General features: G+C 47.8%; 1 protein-coding gene across 18 annotated transcripts in view; it reads right to left on the bottom strand.

Moving 5' to 3' along the window:
• The window catches only part of slc8a3 (solute carrier family 8 member 3), a 923598-nt gene that overhangs the window by 116875 nt on the left and 782317 nt on the right, over positions 1 to 24406 (bottom strand). Inside the window, exon 5 of one of the 18 annotated variants that reach the window (XM_068039529.1) lies at positions 3048 to 3072. The exons of 16 other annotated variants lie outside the window; for them this stretch is intronic. In XM_068039529.1, the coding sequence (XP_067895630.1) occupies positions 3048 to 3072 (25 nt within the window). Of the gene's footprint in view, positions 1 to 3047; positions 3073 to 19723; positions 19754 to 24406 lie in introns of all 18 variants that reach the window. One more of the 18 variants, XM_068039527.1, reaches the window with a different exon arrangement.

The raw sequence follows: 24406 nt of genomic DNA, 5'->3' as shown, positions 1-24406 counted from the left end.
ACCCGTTGGGACTCGATGACATGTGTTGGGTTCGGGTCGGGTCGCTCTTCCGGATCCGGCATTCGGGCTTGGGTTGGGTCGAGTCGAGCTGGACACAGTGACAGCCAGGACGTCAAGGCGGGAAACACTCTGCACTAGTCTGCAATGAGCGATTCCATCCAAGGAAGAGCACAACCTCCTTAATATAATCAACTTTATTCCAGTTGTCGGGTCAGGTCAGGTCGGGCGCGGGAGAAAATGAAAGGACTCAGGCCGGGTCGGGTTCAGGTCGGATGTGGTTCTGTCAGGCTCGGGTCGGGTTTCATTTGCAGACCCAAGCAGTCCTTTAGACTGGAGTGCACTACCATGAGGATCGATGGCTACAGCAACAACAACAACTCACAGTGTCACTTGACAGCTTCAAGTGCAGCATTTGTGGCAGAACCTACCTCTCAAGGATTGGCCTTCACTTCCATCAGCAAAGGTGCACCAAGAGAAGACACCCCACCTAAATAGATTGTTTGCTGCATGTCCATCATCTTTCGTCAATGGAAGGACATCAACCAGGTGTAATGGATGAGATGAAAATTGATAGGAAGGATGTACTGGAAAGGCTGACTATGCTTAGAGTAGATAAGTTGCCTGGACCAGATGGCTTGCATCCCAGATTGCTAAAGGAAGTGGAGGTGGAGGTGGAGGTAACGAAGGGCTTGCCATAATCTTTCAATCTTCCCTAGATACAGGGGAGGTGCCAGAGAATTGGAGAGCGGCAAATTTGACACCCTTAATCAAGAAAGAGTATAAGGACAGACCTAGTAACTACAGACTAGTCAGTTTAACATCAGTCATGGGTAAGGTTTTAGAAATAATAATCAGGGAAAAAATCAACAGGCACTTGGAAGGTTTTGAGTTAATTAAGGATAGCCAGCATGGATTTGTAAAAGTCAGAACATGCTTGACTAATCTAATTGAATTTTTTGATGACTTAACAGAAGGTTGATGAAGGGAATGCAATGGATGTTGCCTAAATGGATTTTAAGGAAGTGTTTGACAAGATACCACATAAAAGGCTGGTTAACAAAATTGAGGCTTCTGGAATAGAAGGGTCAGTGTCAACTTGGGTAAAAAAAAATTGGCTTATGGACAAAAAGCAGCAAGTCGTGGTAAATGGTTGTTTTTCAGACTGGAGGGTGGTAAATAGTCGTGTTCCCCAAGGACCACTGCTTTTTTTGATAGATATAAATGACTTGGATATTGCAATACAGAGTAAAATTTCAAAATTTGCCAACGATACCAAACTTGGAGGTGTGGCAAACAGTGAAACTGATACCAATCAACTGCAAGAGGACATAGATAGACTAGCAGAATGGATAGACAGAAGGCAGATGGAATTTAATACAGAAAAGTGTGAGGCGGATGCACTTTGACAAAAGAGATAAAAAGGTAATACAGGCTTAATGACACAGTTTTAAAGAGTGTGCAAGGACAGAGGGACCTGGAGATTCATGTGCATAGATCTTTGAAGGTGGCATAACATATTGAGAGAGTAATTAGTAAAGCATATGGGATCTTGGGTTTCATAAATAGAGGCATAGAGTACAAAAGCAGGGAAGGTATGCTGAACCTTTATAAAGCTCTAGTTAGGCCCCAACGAGAGTATTGTGTCCAGTTCTGGTTACCACACTTCAGGAAGGATGTGAGGGTCCTTGAGAGGGTGAAAAGGAGATTTATCAGAATGGTTTCAGGGATGACAGATTTTAGCAACAAGGTTAGATGGAAGATGCTGGGGTTGTTCTCCTTGGAGCAAAGGAGACGGAAGGGAGATTTGATAGAGGTGTGCAAAATTAAGACAGATTTAGATAAGGTAGACAAAGAAAAGCTGTTCCCAGTAGCTGATGGTACAAGGACTAGGGAACACAGATTTAAAGTTTTGGGCAAGAGATACCGGGGGATGTGAGGAAGAACATTTTGTTTTACACAGTGAGTGGTCATGACCTGGAACTCACTGCCTATGAGGGTGGTGGAAGTCGAGATGATCAATGATTTTGAAAGGAAATAGGATGGGCACTTGAGTGAAATAAACTTGCTGGGCTACGGGAAAGCGCAGGGGAATGGGACTGACTGGCCTGCTCTACAGAGAGCCAGCATGGACTCGATGGGCAGAACAGCTTCCTTCTGTGCTGTGATGACTCTATGAGATGATACTAAACTAAATCTTTAAGAGGCTTTGGTTAAATGTGCTTGTGACACTCCTTTGATGCTAGAAATAGCTTGAGCTGTCTTTCTTTGTTTTAGCTAATGAACCAGCCATAGCATCCTCCTTTTAGTCATATGTCAAAGTGCCACTACAGAGCTTTAATGTAACCTGAAGATGTTTGAATTCTGTTTCGATTTCGTAACCTCGAGATACGTGAAAGTGTCAGTGCTAACTGGAATTGTATCCTCGTGGTTTTAGGCTGTGGATCTCCATCGTCATGCTGGATTTGTCCAGGATTCCCTTTCATTTCTTAAATCAGACAGAACAGAAGCAATGATTTTCCTGTTAAGGCAGGTTTTTGTGCTCTTGCAGTGTGATTTCATTGCTGCACTGGGCCAAGGTCAAGGACTGGTCTTGTCAGACAGCATCTAAAGCAGGAACCCAAAGTCCCTTTATAAACAGCAGGACATTAACTAATTAGAACAATACTACAGGGAAGGGATCGATTTGCTCAGTTGGCTAGCATGCAATGCAGAAAGACAACGACAGCGTGGGTTCAATCTCCATACTGGGTGTGGTTCTTAGAGACCCGCCTCCTCCCCTTGCCCTGCACTTGTGGAGTGGTGACCCTCAAGCTGTACATTACCAACTGTCTCTCTCTAATGGGGAGAGGTGCCTGTAGTCCTTTGGGACTAAGGCTAGAGCAATAACAATACTAAAGGGAAAAGACGTTCAAGTTAGGAGCATAAGTACTTATAATAATTGCCTTGATAGCACCAATAAGGCAAAGCAAACCTGCCCAAGTAAAAACTGTCTCAATGATCCTGAGCTATAAGGGTTTCCTAAGTGCTAGATTCTCTCCTGCACTAACATACAGGGCCCGCCCAGCTTTGATGCTCTCTTAGCCAATTGAGCATGTTATTTGGAGTAACCCTAAATAGCATTTGAAAAAATTTAGCTTGGTCAGGGCCTTGGGTCGTTTAATGGGCCTATTAATACCCATCATGTTGCATGATACCATCCTACTAATATCAAGCAGCTTACAGTTAAATTTGTCTGAGCTAAAGGCTTGGTGAGCACAACACCAAACTAATTGGGCAGGATTTTATAGTGACGATGAGGGTCCTGGTGATATGCAGATGGCGAGGGGGCAACCCCACTTCGGTCCTCTATCGGACCCCAGGCCAAATTCAACAGCAAACAGGCAATTAATTGCCCACTGTTGGGGATGCCATACCTTTAAGGGACAAAGTCCCGCATCCAAGAGCTGCCAGCCATTCAGAGGGCCATGGATTGGCCTCAGAGGAGGGACCCCCCCCCCACCCCAAGCTCGCTGAGGGGCCTCCAGGTTTTACCTGGCGGTGTCTCCACATGGTGGTGGACCTCTCTGACACTGGCTAAATACCAGCGGAGGCGGAAGGCAGCTCTTAATGGGCCACCTAAGTGGCTTAATTGGCCTCCCAGTGGACTTCCAGTCGTGGACAAAATGGCATGGGGGTAGGACAATGTCAGGCATGCTGCCTGATGCCACGCCATGCCATTTTGTATGCCTCCCCCATCTCACACCCCTGTCTCCAAGGGCAGGATAAAATCTAGCCCATCAACATTATCAATAAGAAAGCTTTATCAGTAATCATGTGTGCATTCACCTGACAAGGTGTCAAGCATGTAGTGGGGACAAAGCTATTCATTCAGTCACACACAATAAAAGATAATGTGGAACAATTAAGATAGATATTGGATGGTTACACAGTTTATTTTCAAGGAGAAGGTAATGGGATTGAGTACAGATCTCATCTTTACACAACATTTCCAACCATTTCCAATAACTCCTGATCTGGGCACTGGAAACATAAAGATAAAAATATATATTGAAACAGTCTTACCAAGTCAAATGCTCCATTGGAAAAGAGCCTCTTTATATCTGAATTCCAGAAATGCTTCAATTTCATCCAAGAGTAACAGGTGGCAATAATGTTTGAAGGGTCTTCAAGGACAAATGAAACAGAACCTAACCATACAATATAGAGTAACAGAGATCAGCCCTCTCAGACGATCAAACACTGGCCAGTTACACCTCAGCAGACAATTCTGGGTATAAGTTGGACTTGTATGTATTCACCAACATTTTTAGTATTTAGATTTTGGGCAAGTTTAACATTTTCTTCAGAAAGGAAGGATTTAAAGCAGATTCGATTGGACCTCTTCTTTGTGTGGTTTTAGAGCAGTTGAATGAGTCCCTCAATTTTAATTAGCACCTCCGATACACACTGTTTAAATCTCTGCATTAGTCCTCTTTTTAACACCATTTTTACACAGATTGAGTTTTCTATTTAGATATCGAATTCCTACACTGGGCTGGATTTTGTAGTCCCGCCGCATGAAACATGGCAGCCGTCTCCAACGGGACACACACCACAACGCCAATGTGCTTACACTGCAGGCGGCCATATTACATATTCACAACGACCACCCCACCCCCACCCCCCCCACCCGACCCCTTCATCATGTAGCAGGATGGCCTCAGCAATGCCGTTCACAGCATCACCTGTGAAGGAGCGGGTGTTGCCGCCGTTTTAAAGAGGCTGCCAGCCTGCAAACAGTACACCATAACGCAGAGTTCACCCCTTCCACCGCCCCGCCATATTATTTAGAGTGCAAAGTTCACCCCTTCCCCCTCCACCCATCAGAGTGCAAAGTTCACCTCTTCCCCCGCCACCCATCAGAGTGCAAAGTTCACCCCTTCCCCGTCCACCCACCAGAGTGCAAAGTTCACCCCTTCCCCCACCACCCACCAGAGTGCAAAGTTCACCCCTTCCCCCTCCACCCATCAGAGTGCAGAGTTCACCCCTTCCCCCCCATCAGAGTGCAGAGTTCACCCCTTCCCCCTCCACCCATCAGAGTGCAGAGTTCACCCCTTCCCCTCCAACCATCAGAGTTCAGAGTTCACCCCTTCCCCCTCCACCCACCAGAGTGCAGAGTTCACCCCTTCCACCCACCAGAGTGCAGAGTTCACCCCTTACCCCTCCACCCACCTGAGTGCAGAGTTCACCCCCTCCCCCTCCACCCACCAGAGTGCAGAGTTCACCCCCTCCCCCTCCACCCATCAGAGTGCAGAGTTCACCCCTTCCCCCTTCCACCCATCAGAGTGCAAAGTTCATTCCTTCCCCTTCCACCCATCAGAGTGCAGAGTTCACTACTTCCCCCTCCACCCATCAGAGTGCAAAGTTCACTCCTTCCCCTTCCACTCATCAGAGTGCAGAGTTTACCCCTTCCCCCTCCGCCCATCGGAGTGCAAAGTTCACCCCTTCCCCCGCCACCCATCAGAGTGCAAAGTTCACCCCTACCCCCTCCACCCACCAGATTGCAAAGTTCACCCCTTCCCCCTCCACCCACCAGAGTGCAAAGTTCACCCCTTCCCCCTCCACCCACCAGAGTGCAAAGTTCACCCCTTCCCCCTCCACCCACCAGAGTGCAGAGTTCACCACTTCCCCCCCATCAGAGTGCAGAGTTCACCCCTTCCCCCTCCACCCATCAGAGTGCAGAGTTCACCCCTTCCCCCTCCACCCATCAGAGTGCAGAGTTCACCCCTTCCCCTTCCAACCATCAGAGTTCAGAGTTCACCCCTTCCCCTTCCACCCACCAGAGTGCAGAGTTCACCCCTTCCACCCATCAGAGTGCAGAGTTCACCCCTTCCCCCTCCACCCACCAGAGTGCAGAGTTCACCCCCTCCCCCTCCACCCACCAGAGTGCAGAGTTCACCCCCTCCACCCATCAGAGTGCAGAGTTCACCCTCTCCACCCATCAGAGTGCAGAGTTCACCCCCTCCACCCACCAGAGTGCAGAGTTCACCCCCTCCACCCATCAGAGTGCAGAGTTCACCCGTTCCCCCTCAACCCATCAGAGTGCAAAGTTCACTCCTTCCCCTTCCACCCATCAGAGTGCAAAGTTCACTCCTTCCCCTTCCACCCATCAGAGTGCAGAGTTCACTCCTTCCCCCTCCACCCATCAGAGTGCGGAGTTCACCCCTTCCCCCTCCACCCATCAGAGTGCAGAGTTCACCCCTTCCCCCTTCCACCCATCAGAGTGCAGAGTTCACTCCTTCCCCTTCCACCCATCAGAGAGCAGAGTTCAGCCCTTCCCCCTCCGCCCACCAGAGTGCAGAGTTCACTCCTTCCCCCTCCACGCATCAGAGTACAGAGTTCACCCCTTCCCCCTCCACCCATCAGAGTGCAGAGTTCACCCCCAACCCCTCCACCCATCAGAGTGCAGAGTTCACTCCCTCCCCCTCCACCCACCAGACTGCAGAGTTCACCCCCTCCCCCTCCAACCATCAGAGTGCAGAGTTCACCCCTTCCCCCTCCACCCACCAGAGTGCAGAGATCACCCCTTCCCCTTCCACCCACCAGAGTGCAGAGTTCACTCCTTCCCCTTCCACCCATCAGAGTGCAGAGTTCACCCCTTCCCCCTCCACCCACCAGAGTTCAGAGTTCATTCCTTCCCCCTCCACCCACCAGAGTGCAGAGTTCACCCCTTCCCCCTCCACCCACCAGTGCAGAGTTCACCCCTTCCCTCTCCACCCACCAGAGTGCAGAGTTCACCCCTTCCCCCTCCACCCACCAGAGTGCAGAGTTCACTCCTTCACCCTTCACCCATCAGAGTGCAGAGTTCACTCCTTCCCCCTCCACTCACCAGAGTTCAGAGTTCACTCCTTCCCCCTCCATCCACCAGAGTGCAGAGTTCCCCCCCCCCACCCATCAGAGTGCAGAGTTCACCCCTTCCCCCTCCACCCATCAGAGTGCAGAGTTCATCCCCTCCCCCTCCACCCACCAGACTGCAGAGTTCACTCCTTCCCCCTCCATCCACCAGAGTGCAGAGTTCACCCCCTCCACCCATCAGAGTGCAGAGTTCACCCCCTCCCCCTCCACCCATCAGAGTGCAGAGTTCACTCCTTCCCCCTCCACTCACCAGAGTTCAGAGTTCACTCCTTCCCCCTCCATCCACCAGAGTGCAGAGTTCACCCCCTCCACCCATCAGAGTGCAGAGTTCACCCCTTCCCCCTCCACCCATCAGAGTGCAGAGTTCACCCCTTCCCCCTCCACCCTCCAGAGTGCAGAGTTCACCCCTTCCCCCTCCACCCACCAGAGTACAGAGTTCACCCCTTCCCCCTCCACCCATCAGAGTACAGAGTTCACCCCTTCCCCCTCCACCCACCAGACTGCAGAGTTCACCCCCTCCCCCTCCAACCATCAGAGTGCAGAGTTCACCCCTTCCCCCTCCACCCACCAGAGTGCAGAGTTCACCCCTTCCCCTTCCACCCACCAGAGTGCAGAGTTCACTCCTTCCCCTTCCACCCATCAGAGTGCAGAGTTCACCCCTTCCCCCTCCACCCACCAGAGTGCAGAGTTCACCCCTTCCCCCTCCACCCACCAGAGTGCAGAGTTCACCCCTTCCCCCTCCACCCACCAGAGTACAGAGTTCACTCCTTCCCCCTCCACCCATCAGAGTACAGAGTTCACCCCTTCCCCCTCCACCCATCAGAGTGCAGTGTTCACTCCTTCCCCCTCCACCCACCAGAGTGCAGAGTTCACCCCCTCCCCCTCCACCCATCAGAGTGCAGAGTTCACTCCTTCCCCCTCCACCCACCAGAGTGCAGAGTTCACCCCCTCCCCCTCCACCCACCAGACTGCAGAGTTCACCCCCTCCCCCTCCAACCATCAGAGTGCAGAGTTCACCCCTTCCCCTTCCACCCACCAGAGTGCAGAGTTCACTCCTTCCCCTTCCACCCATCAGAGTGCAGAGTTCACCCCTTCCCCCTCCACCCACCAGAGTGCAGAGTTCATTCCTTCCCCCTCCACCCACCAGAGTGCAGAGTTCACCCCTTCCCCCTCCACCCATCAGAGTGCAGAGTTCACCCCCTCCACCCATCAGAGTGCAGAGTTCACCCCTTCCCCCTCCACCCATCAGAGTGCAGAGTTCACCCCTTCCCCCTCCACCCACCAGAGTGCAGAGTTCACCCCTTCCCCCTCCACCCACCAGAGTACAGAGTTCACCCCTTCCCCCTCCACCCACCAGAGTGCAGAGTTCACCCCCTCCACCCATAAGAGTGCAGGGTTCACTCCTTCCCCCTCCACCCATCAGAGTGCAGAGTTCAGCCCTTCCCCCTCCACCCACCAGAGTGCAGAGTTCACCCCTCCACCCATCAGAGTACAGAGTTCACCCATCCCCTTCCACCCATCAGAGTGCAGAGTTCACTCCTTCCCCTTCCACCCATCAGAGTGCAGAGTTCACTCCTTCACCCTTCACCCATCAGAGTGCAGAGTTCACCCCTTCCCCCTCCACCCACCAGAGTGCAGAGTTCACCCCCTCCACCCACCAGAGTACAGAGTTCACCCCTTCCCCCTCCACCCACCAGAGAGCAGAGTTCACCCCCTCCACCCATCAGAGTGCAGAGTTCACTCCTTCCCCCTCCACCCATCAGAGTGCAGATTTCACCCCCTCCACCCATCAGAGTGCAGAGTTCACTCCTTCCCCTTCCACCCACCAGAGTGCAGATTTCACCCCCTCCACACATCTGAGTGCAGAGTTCACCCCTTCCCCCTCCCCATCTGAGTGCAGAGTTCATCCCTTCCCCCTCCATCTCGTTTATTTAAACCCTATTTATTATACTCTCAGAATTCTGGTAAATCAAGCCAGATTAATTTCTTAAAAGAAAATAACCAATTACTTTAACTACTACACTGTAATTGCTGAATGCATCGCTGGAAAAAGGTGAAGAGCATCACTTCAACTGGAACTAGATGACTCACTGTCCTACTGTTGTAAGAACCTTTTTTTTCCCCATCGGACGGCTGTGAGGACTTCAAGCAACCTTGGGTTGTTCCACATTGGAAGATTCCACTTTGGCAGGAGTGTAAATCTGCAAGGACACTAATTTTTTATAATTTAAATGGTGTTTATATCTTAGTAGTGTTTAAGAATTTAGTTTTTCTAATTAAACAGTTAATTTGTTGATCTAAAGACACCTGGTTTAGTTCGCCTCATTCGGGCATTAATAGATGGTCAATTTGGCTGTGGTTTTCTTTAATTTGGAAACTTTAAAGTGATATGTTAGGTGATCTGTGGAGTGGCAGGACTGATTTGACAGTGCATTGCTCCCACCACAATCAGAATCATATATTTTGATTGGGGGCTTTGTGTTGAGCGGTCGTTCCTAACAAGAGCAACAGTGAATTGTGTAAGATAATTACTTTTTTTTCATTGACAACTCTCTCTTCACTTTTCTTCTGCCTCTGTTCTGTTAAACTGCTTGTCACAATTTCCACCATTTAAAACCACGAAAAGAAAAGCCATCATTTTCAGCCCTTGCTAAGAACTCTTTTCTACCAATTCCATCCCCTTACCTGGCTACTGTCTCATATTAAACCAGACTGTTTGCGACCTTGGCATCCTATTGTAACCCTGAGTGGAGCTTCTGACCCTATATCTTCTGCGTCACAAGGTCCGCCTGCTTCTACTTTCAAAAAATCATCCGACTCCACCTCTGCCCCAACCCATCGGCTGCTGAAACTCTCATTCAAGCCCTTGTCACAACCAAACTTGACTGTTCTAATGCTTGCCTGGCTAGCCTTCAATTTTCCCTCTAATCTTGCGATACACAGCTTATCTCTCGCACTATGCAATTCCTTTAGCATTGCTACATGGCCACACAAGTGCGCATCTTAAAGGAAACATTGGTTGTGTGTGGCCTTTTTGTTCCCTGCATGGTATGTTCTGGATTGCTGCACAGCCATGCACCTGCGCAGCTTAGAGGGAACATTGCTGTTGCCCCATCCTCCTTCCTTCATAAACTTCAGCTCATCCAAAACTCAAATCCCATATCCTATCCTGTATCAAGTCCTGCTCACCCATCATTCCCATCCTTGTTAATCTACATTGGACAAAACTCCTAACACCTCCAATTTAATAGTCGTGTTTAAAGACCTTCATGGTATTGTCTCTCCCAGTCTCTGCTCCCTCCTTCAGCCCTACAACCCACCCTGGAACCCTTTGTTGCTCCGATTCATCCCTTTAGCTCACCATTGGTAGCCATGCCTACACACCTTGCTCTGGAATTTCCTCCTTAAATTCCTCTGCCTGTCCACTTCCTTCAGTCCTTGAAGACTCCCCTTCAAACTTCCTTCACTGACCAAGCTTTTGGTTACCCCTCTGGTTAACTACTTTATTGCCTTGGTGTCACTGAGCCTGATTTCTCAGTGTTAAAGGCACTATATAAATGCAAATTGCTGTGTTGTTGCCTCTTTGACATGACGAGTGAAAGTTTTCTGCACTGTTGGTTATCCAGATCTTTTTTAAAGATCTACATTTTTTTCAGCAGAATGTTCAATATACTCCAAGTCTGTTACCTAAAATAATTAACATTTTCATTGAGAAACATACCTGAAGGGCTCAGTCACATAGTGCCCAACAAAACCAAAGTTTAAACATAAGAGGTGAGATAAATCAAGAATCAGTGGATGTAAAAAGCCTAGAGCTTGTAAGAGGGAGGTAAAGAATTTTAGTTTTGAGTTTCTGGCAAAGAGCAGGCAAAGTTGCAATTTGCTCCAAGACAATAAAATGACATTAGGCACACCCTAACATATAACCAATAAAGTATTCAGAGCAAAATCATTCGAGCAACTGTAAAAGCAAAATGGATATATCTGAGGGAGATACACTCTCAACTCACTGTGCGATTGCAGAACTCAATGAGTAATATTTATGTGGCAGCTCTGCGATGGAATATCTTTCATCTCTATCTACATTCATTAGTATCAGACAGTTTCAAAAAATCCCATTAAACAATATTAAAATGCCTAGTAAAGTCAATACTTAAAAGGTGAAATGCAATCCGGGGATTCTGCTCAACATGATCTTTAGTTTGATAAATCCATTCTGAAATCACAATTTATAATGGTATATTTAGTCACACACCACATCAAACACATTTATAATTATTTACTGGATCGATTGAGAACTATGGACTAGGCAGAGGGATGGAAGAGGCTGTTCGTGTTTCTTTGGATGAATTCATCATTTTGAGATCCGGTATTATAAAGGCATTTTATGACATGTTCATCCACAAAATGATTCCTGGTTATGCATAAATTGTGCACAGCAAATTTGTTTCTCTGTCAAATAACTTATTAGACGACTCAGTTTACCACATTGCAACACCTTGTTAACAGCTGAGAGCTGCTAACACAAAAATGAATGCAGAACACGTCAGTAGTGCCAATTCTAGAGGCGATACCTTTGAGGCAAGTAACTCACCTCCTGATTCCCCAAAGCCTGTCCACCATCTACAAGGCACAAGTCAGGAGTGTGATGGAATACGTTCCACTTGCCTGGAGGAGTGCAGCTCCAACAACACTTAAGAAGCTTGACACCATCCAGGACAAAGCAGCCCTCTTGATCAGCACCCCATCTACCACATTAAACATTCACTCCCTCCACAACTGGTGCACAGTAGTAGCAGTGTGTACTATATGCAAGATGCACTACAGCAACTCAAAAAGCCTCCTTCGACAGCACCTTCCAAACCCGTGACCTCTACCACCTAGAAGGATAAGGGCAGCAGATGCATGGGAACACCACCATCTGCAAGTTTCCCTCTGAGTCACACACCATCCTGATGTGGAACTATATTGCTGTTCCTTCACTGTCGCTGGCTCAAAGTCCAGGAACTCCTTTCCTAGCAGCACTGTGCATGACCTACACCAATGGACTGCAGCAGTTTAAGAAGGCAGCTCACCAACACCTTCTTAAAAGCAATTAGGTATGGGCAACAATTGCTGGCCTTGCCAGAGACGCCCATATCCCATAAATGAATTAAAAAAAACTGAAATCTTCAACACAGAATGGTGTGTTTGCATGGTAAAGTCAAATGAGCTCTGATAGCTCAATGGATGATTAGCAACTTTCTCATCACTGAAGAATAGTGGTGTGCAGTGTGGTGAATCTGTAAGAGGACAGACTCTGCCTTGTGGAAGCATATTTTCTGTCAGCATTGTGCCGCATTGTTGATAGCATAAATGGAGAAGCTTGTGACTCAGGTTGCCTCATTATCCTATCTGAAGGAGAAAGTAAGACAGAAGAATTCAAGGGGAGTGAAGGAGCAGGAGAGATTAAAAGTTGAATGGAAATCAATATTAAATCTAGAGCTGGGCTCTTTGTTTTCCCTTTGTTGATGGCCAATAGGATTACTTAACAGATTAAATCTGATAGCTCATCAAAAATGTTTGAAGCACAAAAGCATTGATTATTAATAAATGAATTCACTCCTTGTTGTTTGTATACCTAAAGAAAGCAGTCTCCTCACTGTAAAAAACATGTACTATTCTACTAGGTAAAGGTAGCAAGCTGCAGGTGTCTTTACAATAAGGTGCCGCAAAATTCGGTTGCCTAGCGCCCATTCTTTTGGCGCTCCAGTGCCATTCTGGGTCCAAAATAGCACAGTGTTGCATGCACAACATCTGATGCTGGCTGCACCAAATGGCATTTTTTTGACAGCGTTAGAGCGGGCACAGGGTATGTGCACCAGAAGTTGGCAGAATAGGCAGATTGTGATGTCAATCAACGTCCAATGCTGATTTGATGCCAGCAGTGCTATTTTTGACCTAAATGCTCCAACCGATGCCCTTGCTTAACCTTGCACATCTGGACATGCATTCAGCAGCAGCCAGAGCTCCCCCAGTGCTATTTAAAGGGATCGTCAACTACTTTTAGGTTAGTTGTTGATTTATTTCTACTGGCTGCTGCTGAGTAAGTAGAAGCGTTTGGTCGTTTGTATTGGCATTTAAAGTTTATGAAGCTTATGGGGAAAGGTGTGGCATGTGGTGAAGGCCTTGCTTCTGACTTCAAGGGTTCTGCTCAGACCACTTGCTCCTGGACATGGGTCCAGTCGATTCTATCCTCCTGCAGCATGGCAGGGTGGATGAGCAGAGGTGACACAGAGGAGGAAAATCTGCTGGAAGAGGGAGGAGGGGGAGAAGGGCTCTCAGCAGGAGGCCATATCCACCCACGGTCTTCAGAGGGCAACTCTTCTAGGAGGGACAGTAGTCCGACGTCTCTATTTCACCAACGAAGCGCTCGCTGAAATCTGCTTCCTGTTGCAGCCTGAATATCAGCCTCAGAACAGGGCAAAGACAATATTGCCAATGAAAGTGTCCTTGACCACGTACTTTTATTCATCAGGCTCCTTGCAAGCTGGAGCAGGTGTTATTTGCAACATTTCCCAGTTTGTCTTCCATGGTTGCATAAGGGAGGCCACTGAGACTCTGCTGAAAGCTGAATACATTCTATGTCCTCTTGCCAGAGAGCAGCAGGCAAAGCAAGCCCACAGCTTCACCAGAATTACAGGCTTCCCTATGGTGCAGGCTGCCATTGACTGCACATGTCACTTGGCAGGTGCAACATGTATTTTCTGAGATGTTCCATAACTGGAAGGAATTCCACTCCCTCAATGTCCAGCGAGTGCATGACCATAATCAGCATGCCATGTAAGTCAATTTTCAGTACCCTGGCAGCAGTAATGGTGTGGCAGTCTGTATGCCATCTGCATTTGAGCCACCATGACAAACCATGGGGTGGCTACTGGGCAACAAGGGCTATCTGCTGACCACATGGCTCTTGACTCCGGTCCGCAACCCAAGCATGCATGGGCAGCATAAGTTTAATGAGAGCCGTGCAGCCACATGAACATCATCGAGCAGACTACTGGGATGCTAAATCAATCTTTCTGCTACCTGGGCCACTCTGGAGGAGCCCTGCGGTAATCGCCACAGTACATGCCGCAATTTGTGGTGGTCCACTGCATCCTGTACAACCTCGATATCACCAGGTATTCAGCAGGCAGCTGAGGAGCAGCAAGAGGAGGCAGCCAACACATCCCTTTTCTGGCCAGACTGCCCATGATCGGCTCATCTGACTGTGCTGCAAATTAATGCAACCCAGATCCCTATTCACCAACAGTCTCATGCCTTACCATCCCTCTGTTACTGACCATCAGTGTCCTCTTGGCCATAATGCTGAAACAAAAGTCACTACAAAAAAAAACATTCCAAACCAACTTTATTAAACAAACCATTCAATATTCCAAACAAAAGTCAATTAACCTCCTTAGTGCATTCCCTTGGTGCCTGTCTTCCATTTGCTTTTGCTTGTGCTGGCGCTCCTATGCAGTGCTACCCCATTGGTTGCAGCATGGCTGGTGGAAGGCTACTGACTTTCATTGGGGGAAGACTGCAGATGGCCTTGCAGGAAGGCCTTGAGCTGCTCTAGGCCTAGAAGGCCCAGCTTTGGACTGCACCATCTTGGCATGGTCAGCAGTCTGAGCTGGCAGGCTGACAGGCAGCAGCAAGGGCACTGCTGGAGTGACAGCAGTGGGAGGGAATACTGTCATCCTGACAGCAGGTTCGTGCTGCATGGAGCCACTGCCACTCCAATGAGCCAGCACCTCAGCACTCCGAGCAATGTGTTAGAGGACAGATTGCTGGACTACTGTGGGACTCTGCAAGCCCCTGGTAACCTCAGCTATGATGGCAGTAGACTAAACATGCATTGCAGCAAGCTGAGCTTGCATTAGAGAAGTCTGAACTTCCACTTCAGCACCCAGACAATGGATGGCTTTCACTCATGCTACAATGGAAGCTCAGGCATCGGCCATCGGACACTGCATCATACTTGGGTCAGCAACTGTGACAATGAAGTTGGCCCACAACATCCTCTTTGGAAAAGGTGGGCTCCAAGCTCTACGCAAAGTGCTGTGCCAAGTTGGTGATGGACTCCATCATACTCCTTGACAGTGACCACCGGCCTTCTAGCAGGCCTGCCAATACAGCAACCATTTCAGTTTGCATACCCATCAGTCGTTTTCTGTAGCCTACCCATTAAAGTCCTCATCAGAGCCATCTGCAGCAGAACTCGTGTGTGACCGCACCCTCTGGGGAGTTAGCCCCTGTGCTACCCTTATCTTCGTGCCCTGGCTGCAGGCCTCTCAGGTCCAGTGTCTCAGCACATGCTGATCCTACCTGTAAACTATCCTATAAATTATGTGTAGTGTCAGTATCAGAGCTGGTGACTGCAAGAAAGAGAACAAGTCTTCTACCTCACTTTTTTTTATTCTTTCATAGGATGTAGGTGTCACTGACAATGCCAGCACTTATTGTCCATCCAAAATTGACCTTGACAACTGAATGGCTTACCAGGCCATTTCAGAAGGCAGTTAAGAGTCAACAGTATTGCTGTTGGTCTGGAGTCACACATACACCAGACCAAGTAAGGACAGCAGATTTCCTTCCCTAAAGGACACCAGTGAACCAAATGGGTTTTTACACAATCAATGGTAGTTTCAATGCACCGTTACTGAGAAATAGCTTTCAATTTCAGATTTTTACTGAAGTAATTACTTGTATTTATTAATTAATTGCATTTGAATTCCAACAGCTGCTGTGGTGGGATTTGAACCCGTGGCCTCAGGCCATTAGTTCAGGCCTCTGGATTACTAGTTCAGTGACATTACCACTATGCCACCTTCTTCTCCCACTTGCAACACTGTCTGGCCAGGTTATAATTCTTGGCTATCTGAAAGGAGAAAGGCACAAGGGTAGGGTTGAGGGGAGGGGTGGAAAACAAGAGGTACATGCTTGCACCATCTGTACAGTAGAGAAAGAAAATGTTGTCGAGGAGAATACTGAGATTCAGGCTACTAGGCTAGATGGGATTGAGGTTCACAAGGAGGAGGTGTTCGCAATTTTGGAAAGTGTGAAAATAGATAAGTCCCCTGGGCCAGATGGGATTTATCCTAGGATTCTCTGGGAAGCTAGGGAGGAGATTGCAGAGCCTTTGTCCTTGATCTTTATGTGGTCATTGTCGACAGGAATAGTGCCGGAAGACTGGAGGATAGCAAATGTTGTCCCCTTGTTCAAGAAGGGGAGTAGAGACAGCCCTGGTAATGATAGACCTGTGAGCCTTACTTCGGTTGTGGGTAAAATGTTGGAAAAGGTTATAAGAGACAGGATTTATAATCATCTTGAAAAGAATAAGTTCATTAGCGATAGTCAGCACGGTTTTGTGACGGGTAGGTCGTGCCTCACAAACCTTATTGAGTTTTTCGAGAAGGTGACCAAACAGGTGGATGAAGGTAAAGCAGTGGATGTGGTGTATATGGATTTCAGTAAGGCATTTGATAAGGTTCCCCACGGTAGGCTATTGCAGAAAATACGGAAGTATGGGGTTGAAGGTGATTTAGAGCTTTGGATCAGAAATTGGCTAGCTGAAAGAAGACAGAGGGTGGTGGTTGATGGCAAATGTTCATCCTGGAGTTTAGTTACTAGTGGTGTACCGCAAGGATCTGTTTTGGGGCCACTGCTGTTTGTCATTTTTATAAATGACCTGGAAGAGGGTGTAGAAGGGTGGGTTAGTAAATTTGCGGATGACACTAAGGTCGGTGGAGTTGTGGATGGTGCCGAAGGATGTTGTAGGGTACAGAGGGACATAGATAGGCTGCAGAGCTGGGCTGAGAGATGGCAAATGGAGTTTAATGCGGAAAAGTGCGAGGTGATTCACTTTGGAAGGAGTAACAGGAATGCAGAGTACTGGGCTAATGGGAAGATTCTCGGTAGTGTAGATGAACAGAGAGATCTTGGTGTCCAGGTGCATAAATCCCTGAAGGTTGCTACCCAGGTTAATAGGGCTGTTAAGAAGGCATATGGTGTGTTAGCTTTTATTAGTAGGGGGATCGAGTTTCGGAGCCACGAGGTCATGCTGCAGCTGTACAAAACTCTGGTGAGACCGCACCTGGAGTATTGCGTGCAGTTCTGGTCACCGCATTATAGGAAGGATGTGGAAGCTTTGGAAAGGGTGCAGAGGAGATTTACTAGGATGTTGCCTGGTATGGAGGGAAGGTCTTACGAGGAAAGGCTGAGGGACTTGAGGTTGTTTTCGTTGGAGAGAAGGAGGAGGAGAGGTGACTTAATAGAGACATATAAGATAATCAGAGGGTTAGATAGGGTGGATAGTGAGAGTCTTTTTCCTCGGATGGTGATGGCAAACACGAGGGGACATAGCTTTAAGTTGAGGGGTGATAGATATAGGACAGATGTCAGAGGTAGTTTCTTTACACAGAGAGTAGTAAGGGCGTGGAACGCCCTGCCTGCAGCAGTAGTAGATTCGCCAACTTTAAGGGCATTTAAGTGGTCATTGGATAGACATATGGATGAAAATGGAATAGTGTAGGTCAGATGGTTTCACAGGTCGGCGCAACATCGAGGGCCGAAGGGCCTGTACTGCGCTGTAATGTTCTAATTCTAATTCTAATTCTAAATCAGAAGAGCGCGTAGGATGAGGGGGACATGTATTTAAGAAGAAGGATTAAGTATGAACATACCCTCATCTTCAATGGTTTAAGTTTTTTTAAGCCTCGGTTGACCACAGCTTCATATAAATCATAGAATTATAGAAAGTTTAAGGTACAGAAAGAGGCCACTTGGCCCATCGTGTCTGTGCCGGCTGAAAAACAATCCACCCATTCTAATCCCACCTTCCAGTATTTGGTCCGTAGCCCTGCAGATTACGGCACTTGAGGTGCATATCCAGACTCCTTTTGAACAAGTTGAGGGTTCCTGCCTCAACTATGCTTTCAGGCAGTGAGTTCCAGACCTCTACCACCCTCTGAGTGAAAAAGTTTTTCCTCATCTGCCCTCTAATTTTTCTACCAATCACTTTAAATCTATGTCCTCTCATCACTAACCTCTCTGCTAAGGTGAATAGACCCTTCACCTCCACTCTGTCCAGGTCCCTCATAATTTTATACATCTCAATCAAATCTCCCCTCAGCCTTCTCTGTTCCAAGGAGAACAACCCCAGCCTATCCAATCTTTCCTCATAGCTGCATTTTCCCAGCTCTGGCAACATTTTCATAAATCTCCTCTGTACCCTCTCTCATGCAATTACATCCTTTCTGCAATGAGGTGACCAGAACTGCACACAGTACTCAAGTTGTGGCCTAACCAATGAGTTATGCAGTTCCTGCTCTTGTATTCTATACCTCGGCTAATAAAGGAAAGGATTCCACATGCCTTCTTAACCACCTTATCGACCTGTCCTGCTTCCTTCAGGGATAGTTGGACATTTACTCCAAGGTCCCTCACTTCCACTACATTTCGCAGTATTTTCCCATTTATCATGTATTCCTTTGCCTTCTTTGACCTCCCCAAATGCATCACCTCACACTTCTTCAGGTTGAATTCCATTTGCCACTTTTCTGCCCATCTGACCAGACCATAAATATCTTCCTGCAGCCCACAGCTATCCTCCTCGCTATCTACCACACGGCCAATCTTTGTGTCATCTGCAAACTTGATCATGCCCCCTACGTTTACGTCCAAATCATTAATATAGACCACAAAAAGCAGGGGACCCAGTACTGAGCCCTGTGGAATGCCACTGGAAACAGCCCTACAGTCGCTAAAACACCCGTCAACAATTATCCTTTGTTTCCTGCTACTGAGCCAATTTTGTATCCACCTTGCTGCATTTCCCTGGATCCCATGGGAATTTATTATTTTAACCAGTCTGCCATGTGGGACCTTGTCAAAAGCCTTGCTAAAATCCATGTAGACCACATCAACTGCACTACCCTCATCTATCTTCCTTGTTACTTCTTCAAAAAATTCGATCAAGTTGGTCAAACAAGATCTTCCCTTAACAAATCCGTGCTGACTATCCTTTATTAACCTGTGCCTTTCTAAGTGACAGTTTATCCTGTTTCTCAGAATAGATTCCAATAATTTTCTCACTACTGAGGTTAGACTGACTGGCCTGTAATTATTCGGTCTATCCTTCGCTCCCTTTGTAAACAGAGGTACAACGTTAGCAGTTCTCCAATCCTCCGGCACCACACCTGCATCCAGTGAGGACTGGAAAATGATGGTCAGATGATCTGCTATTTCTTCCCTTGCTTCTTTTAACAGCCTAGGGTACATTTCATCTGGCCCTGGTGATTTATCAACTTTCAAGGATGTTAATCCTATTAATACTTCCTCTCTCCCTATGATTATCACATCCAATAATTCACACTCCTCCTCCTTAACTACAACATCTGCATCGTCCCCCTCTTTTGTGAAGACAGATGCAAAGTATTCATTAAAAAAGCATACCAACATCTTCTGCCCCTACACATAGGTTACGTTTTTGGTATTTTATGGGTCCTACTCTCGCCTTAGTTATCCTCTTACTCTTAATGTATTGATAAAACATCTTTGGATTAACCTTGATTTTGCTTGCCAATATTCTTTCATGCCCTCTCTTTGTTTTCCTAATTTCCTGTTTGATTTCACCCCTCCACTTTCTGTATTCCTCTCGGCTTTCTGTAGTTTTGAGTTCTCGGTGTCAGACATAAACTTTCCTTTTCTGCCTTATCTTACCCTGTAGGCTCCTTGACATCCATGGGGCTCTAGATTTGGCCATCTCACCCTTTTTCTTTGTGGGAACATGTTTACTCTGAACCCCTTGAATCTTTCCTTTGAATGCCTCCCACTGTTCTGACACTGATTTACCTTCAAGTAGATGTTTCCAGTTCTCTTTTGCTAAATCACTCCTCAGTTTAGTAAAAAAACTCCTGTTCTATCTCAGTCCTTTTTTATAATTATGTTAAAACTGACTGAATTGTGATCACTACCACCAAAAAACTCTCCCACTGCCATTCCCTCCACCTGCCCATTTTCATTTTCTAAAACTAAGTCTAAAACTGCACCCTCTCTTGTTGGACTTGCTACATACTGGGCAAAAAGGTTCCCCTGAATGCACCTCAAGAATTCTGCTCCCTCAATTCCTTTCACATTAAAACTATCCCAGTTAATATTGGGGTAGTTAAAATGCCCAACTATTACTGCCCTATTGTTCTGCCCTTCTCAGAGATTGGCCAAATATCTGCTCATTTATCTCCCTCTGACTGTTTGGGGGTCTATAGTACACTCCCAGCAGTGTGATTGCCCTTTTTTGGTTCTTTAGCTCAATCTATATGGCCTCATTTGATGCGTCATATTCCAGCAATAGTACTGAAGACCTGTGCTCCAGAATTTGCCGCACCCCTAGCAAAGCTGTTCAAGGATAGCTATAACACTGGCATCTACCCAGCAATGTAGAAAATTGTCCAGGTATGTCCTGTCCACAAAAAGCAGGACAAGTCCAACCCGGACAATTACCCCGCCCCATCAGTCTACTCTCTATCATCAGTAAAGTGATGGAAGGTGTCATCAAGCAGCACTTGCTTAGCAATAACCTGCTCAGTGACACTCAGTTTGGATTCCGCCAGGGTCACTCAGCACCTGACCTCATTACAGCCTTGGTTCAAACATGGATAAAAGAGCAGAACTCAAGAGGTGAGGTGAGAGTGACTGCCCTTGACATCAAGGCAGCATTTGACTGAGTGTGGCATCAAGGAGCCCTAGCAAAATTGGAGTCAATGGGAATCGGGTAAAACTCTCTGCTGGTTGGAGTCATACCTAACGCGAAGGAAGATGGTTGTGGTTGTTGGAGGTTAATCATCTGTGCTCCAGGACATCACTGCAGGAGTTCCTCAGGGTAGTGTCCTAGGCCCAACCATCTTCAGCTGCTTCATCAATGGCCTTCCTTCAATCATTAGGTCAGAAGTGGGGATGTTCGCTGATGATTGCACAATGTTCAGCACCATTCACGACTCGTCAGATACTGAAGCAGTCCATATAGAAATACAGCAAGACCTAGACAATATCCAGGCTTGGGCTGATAAGTGGCAAGTAACATTCGCGCCACACAATTGCCAGGCAATGACCATCTCCAACAAGAGAGAATCTAGCCATCTTCCCTTGACATTCAATGGCATTACCATCGCTGAATCCCCCACTATCAACATCCTAGGAGCTACCATTGACCAGAAACTGAACTGGAGTAGCCATATAAATACCATGGCTACAAGAGCCAGTCAGAGACTAGGAATCCTACGGCGAGTAACTCACCTCCTGACTCCCCAAAGCCTGTCCACCATATACAAGGCACAAGTCAGGATTGTGATGGAATACTCTCCACTTGCCTGGATGGGTGCAGCTCCAACAACACTCAAGAAGCTCAACACCATTCAGGTCAAAGCAGCCCGCTTGACTGGCACCCCATCCACAAACATTCACTCTCTCCACCACCGATGCACAGTGGCAGCAGTGTGTACCATCTACAAGATGCACTGCAGCAACACACCAAGGCTCCTTAGACAGCACCTTCCAAACCTGCGACCGCTACCAACTAGAAGGACAAGGGCAGCACATACATGGGAACACCACCACCGGAAAGTTCTCCTCCAAGTCACACACCATCCTGACTTGGAACTATATCGCCGCTCCTTCACTGTCGCTGGGTCAAGATCCTGGAACTCCCTTCCTAACAGCAATGTGGGTGTACCTACCTCACATGGACTGCAGCGGTTCAAGAAGGCAGCTCACCACCACCTTCTCAAGGGCAATTAGGGATGGGCAATAAATGCTGGCCTAGCCAGCAACGCCCACATCCCATAAATGAATAAAAAAGTCTTCCAACATATCATCCCTCCTCACAGCTGTAATAGCTTCCTTGACCAAAGATGCCCCTCCATCTCCTTTCTTATCCCCCTCCATATCGCGTCTGAAAACCCTGTCACCAGGAACGTAGAGTTGCCATTACTGTCCCTCCTTAAGCCATGTTTCTGTATTAGCTATGATATCATACTGCCACGTGTCTTTCTGTGGCCTCAACTCATCTGCTTTATTTGCTTTACTCCTTGCATTGAAATAGATAGCGTTGAGCACTTTTTTTATTTTCTAACCTTTGTTTTCTCTGTCTTCCAGACTCATCCATTAACTTTCTGCCTTCCATTTTCATTTCTGATTTTGTCCCATCTGAGTCTACCCTCAGGTCCCCATCTCTCTGCCAAACTAATTTAAACCCTGTCCAACAGCACGAGCAAAACATCTCGCAAGGAACTCAGTCCCGGCTCTGTTCGGGTGCAACCGTCCGGCCTGTACAAGTCCCATCTCCCCAGAGCCAGGTCCAATTTTCCAAGAATATAAAGCCCTCACTCTTGCACCATCTTTCCAGCCATGCATTCATCTGTCTTATCCTTATATTTCTATATTCACTTGAGCGTGGCACTGGGAGTAATCCGGAGATTACTACTTTTGAGGTCCTGCTTGCTAACTTGTTACCTAACTCCCTAAATTCTGACTGCAGGACCACATCCCTCTTTCTACCTGTGTCGTTGGTTCCGATGTGGACCACGACTGCTGGCTGTTCATCATCCACCTTCAGGATGCTCTGCAGCCGCTCAGTGACATCCTTGACCCTGGCATCAGGGAGGCAACATACCATCCTGGAAGCATGTCTGCGGCCACAGAGATGCCTGTCTGTTCCCCTAACTATTGAATCACCTATCACTATGGCTCTACCAGTCTTCCCTGTACCCCACTGTGCAGCTGAGCCACCCGTCTGAGCCTCAGTCATGGCTGCTCCAACAATGGCAAGCACCGTTTCCTCCATAGGAGTTTGGACATGCAGGCATGCCTGTCCCCAGCTGGTTTGCTCCTGCTTCCTTCAATTATGCACCACCTTGTCCTGCAAGTGAGAGGGAAGTATATCAGTGAGTGTGGTACAATTTGTTTGGGTAATGTGGCTGTCATAATTGAATAGCTGGCAATGTGTGCAAGCTGTGAGGTGTGGTTTTAAAGCACATGAAGGTGAGGTGAAGAATATTCCCCCTGGACTCCCTCCTGGACCATGACCCCACCACTGAACATCAAGCCACTGTCCACAGGACTGTCACTGACCTCATCTCCTCTGGAGATCTTCCCTCTACAGCTTCCAACCTCATAGTCCCACAACCCCGGACAGCCCACTTCTACCTCCTTCCCAAAATCCTCAAACAGGACTGTCCTGGCAGACCCATTGTGTCAGCCTGCTCCTGCCCCACTGAACTTATTTCTTCCTATCTTGATTCTATCTTTTCTCCGCTGGTCCAGTCTCTTCCCACCTACATCCGTGACTCTTCTGACGCCCTACGTCATTTTGACAATTTCCAGTTTCCTGGTCCCAACCGCCTCCTCTTCACTATGGATGTCCAATCTCTCTACACCTCCATCCCCCGCCAGGACGGTTTGAGGGCTCTCCGCTTCTTCCTTGAACAGAGGCCCAACCAGTCCCCATCCACCACCACCCTCCTCCGCCTGGCTGAACTTGTTCTCACATTGAACAACTTCTCCTTCAACTCCACTCACTTCCGTCAAGTAAAAGGTGTTGCTATGGGTGCCTGCATGGGTCCTAGGTATGCCTGTCTTTTTGTGCGATATGTCGAATATTCCTTGTTCCAGTCCTACTCAGGCCCCCTCCCCCAACACTTTTTCTGGTACATTGATGACTGTAACGGTGCCATTTCCTGCCCCGCCCCAAACTGGAAAACGTTATCAGCTTTGCTTTTAATTTCCACCCTTCTCTCACCTTTACATGGTCCATCTCCGACACTTCCCTTTCCTTCCTCGACTTCTCTGTCTCCATCTCTGGGGATAGGCTGTCTCCTAATATCCATTATAAGCCCACCGACTCCCACAGCTACCTCGATTACACTTCTTCACACCCTGCCTCCTGTAAGGACTCCATTCCATTCTCCCAGTTTTTCCGTCTCCGACGCATCTGCTCTGATGATGCTACCTTCCATGACAGCGCTTCTGCTATGTCTTCCTTTTTCCTCAACCGAGGATTCCCCCCCACTGGGGTTGACAGGGCCCTCAACTGTGTCCAGCCCATTTCCCTCATCTCTACCCTCACCCCTTCCCCTCCCTCCCAGAACCGCGACAGGGTTCCCCTTGTCCTCACTTTCCACCCCATCAGCCTCCATATCCAAAGGATCATCCTCCGCCATTTCCGCCACCTCCAGCGTGATGCCACTACCAAACGCATCTTTCCCTCCCTTCCCCTGTCAGCATTCCGAAGGGATCGTTCCCTCCGCGACACCTTGGTCCACTCCTCCATTACCCCCACCATCTCGTCCCCTTCCCATGGCACCTTCCCCTGCAATCGCAGGAGGTGTAATACCTGCCCATTTACTTCCTCTCTCCTCACTATCTCAGGCCCCAAACACTCCTTTCAGGTGAAGCAGTGATTTACTTGTACTTCTTTCAATGTAGTATACTG

This window comes from Heterodontus francisci, chromosome 9 (assembly GCF_036365525.1).
Source record: "Heterodontus francisci isolate sHetFra1 chromosome 9, sHetFra1.hap1, whole genome shotgun sequence".
NCBI classification, from domain to species: domain Eukaryota; kingdom Metazoa; phylum Chordata; class Chondrichthyes; order Heterodontiformes; family Heterodontidae; genus Heterodontus; species Heterodontus francisci.
Note: the sequence above shows the minus strand (reverse complement) of the source record. Positions and strands in the feature narration are given on the sequence as shown.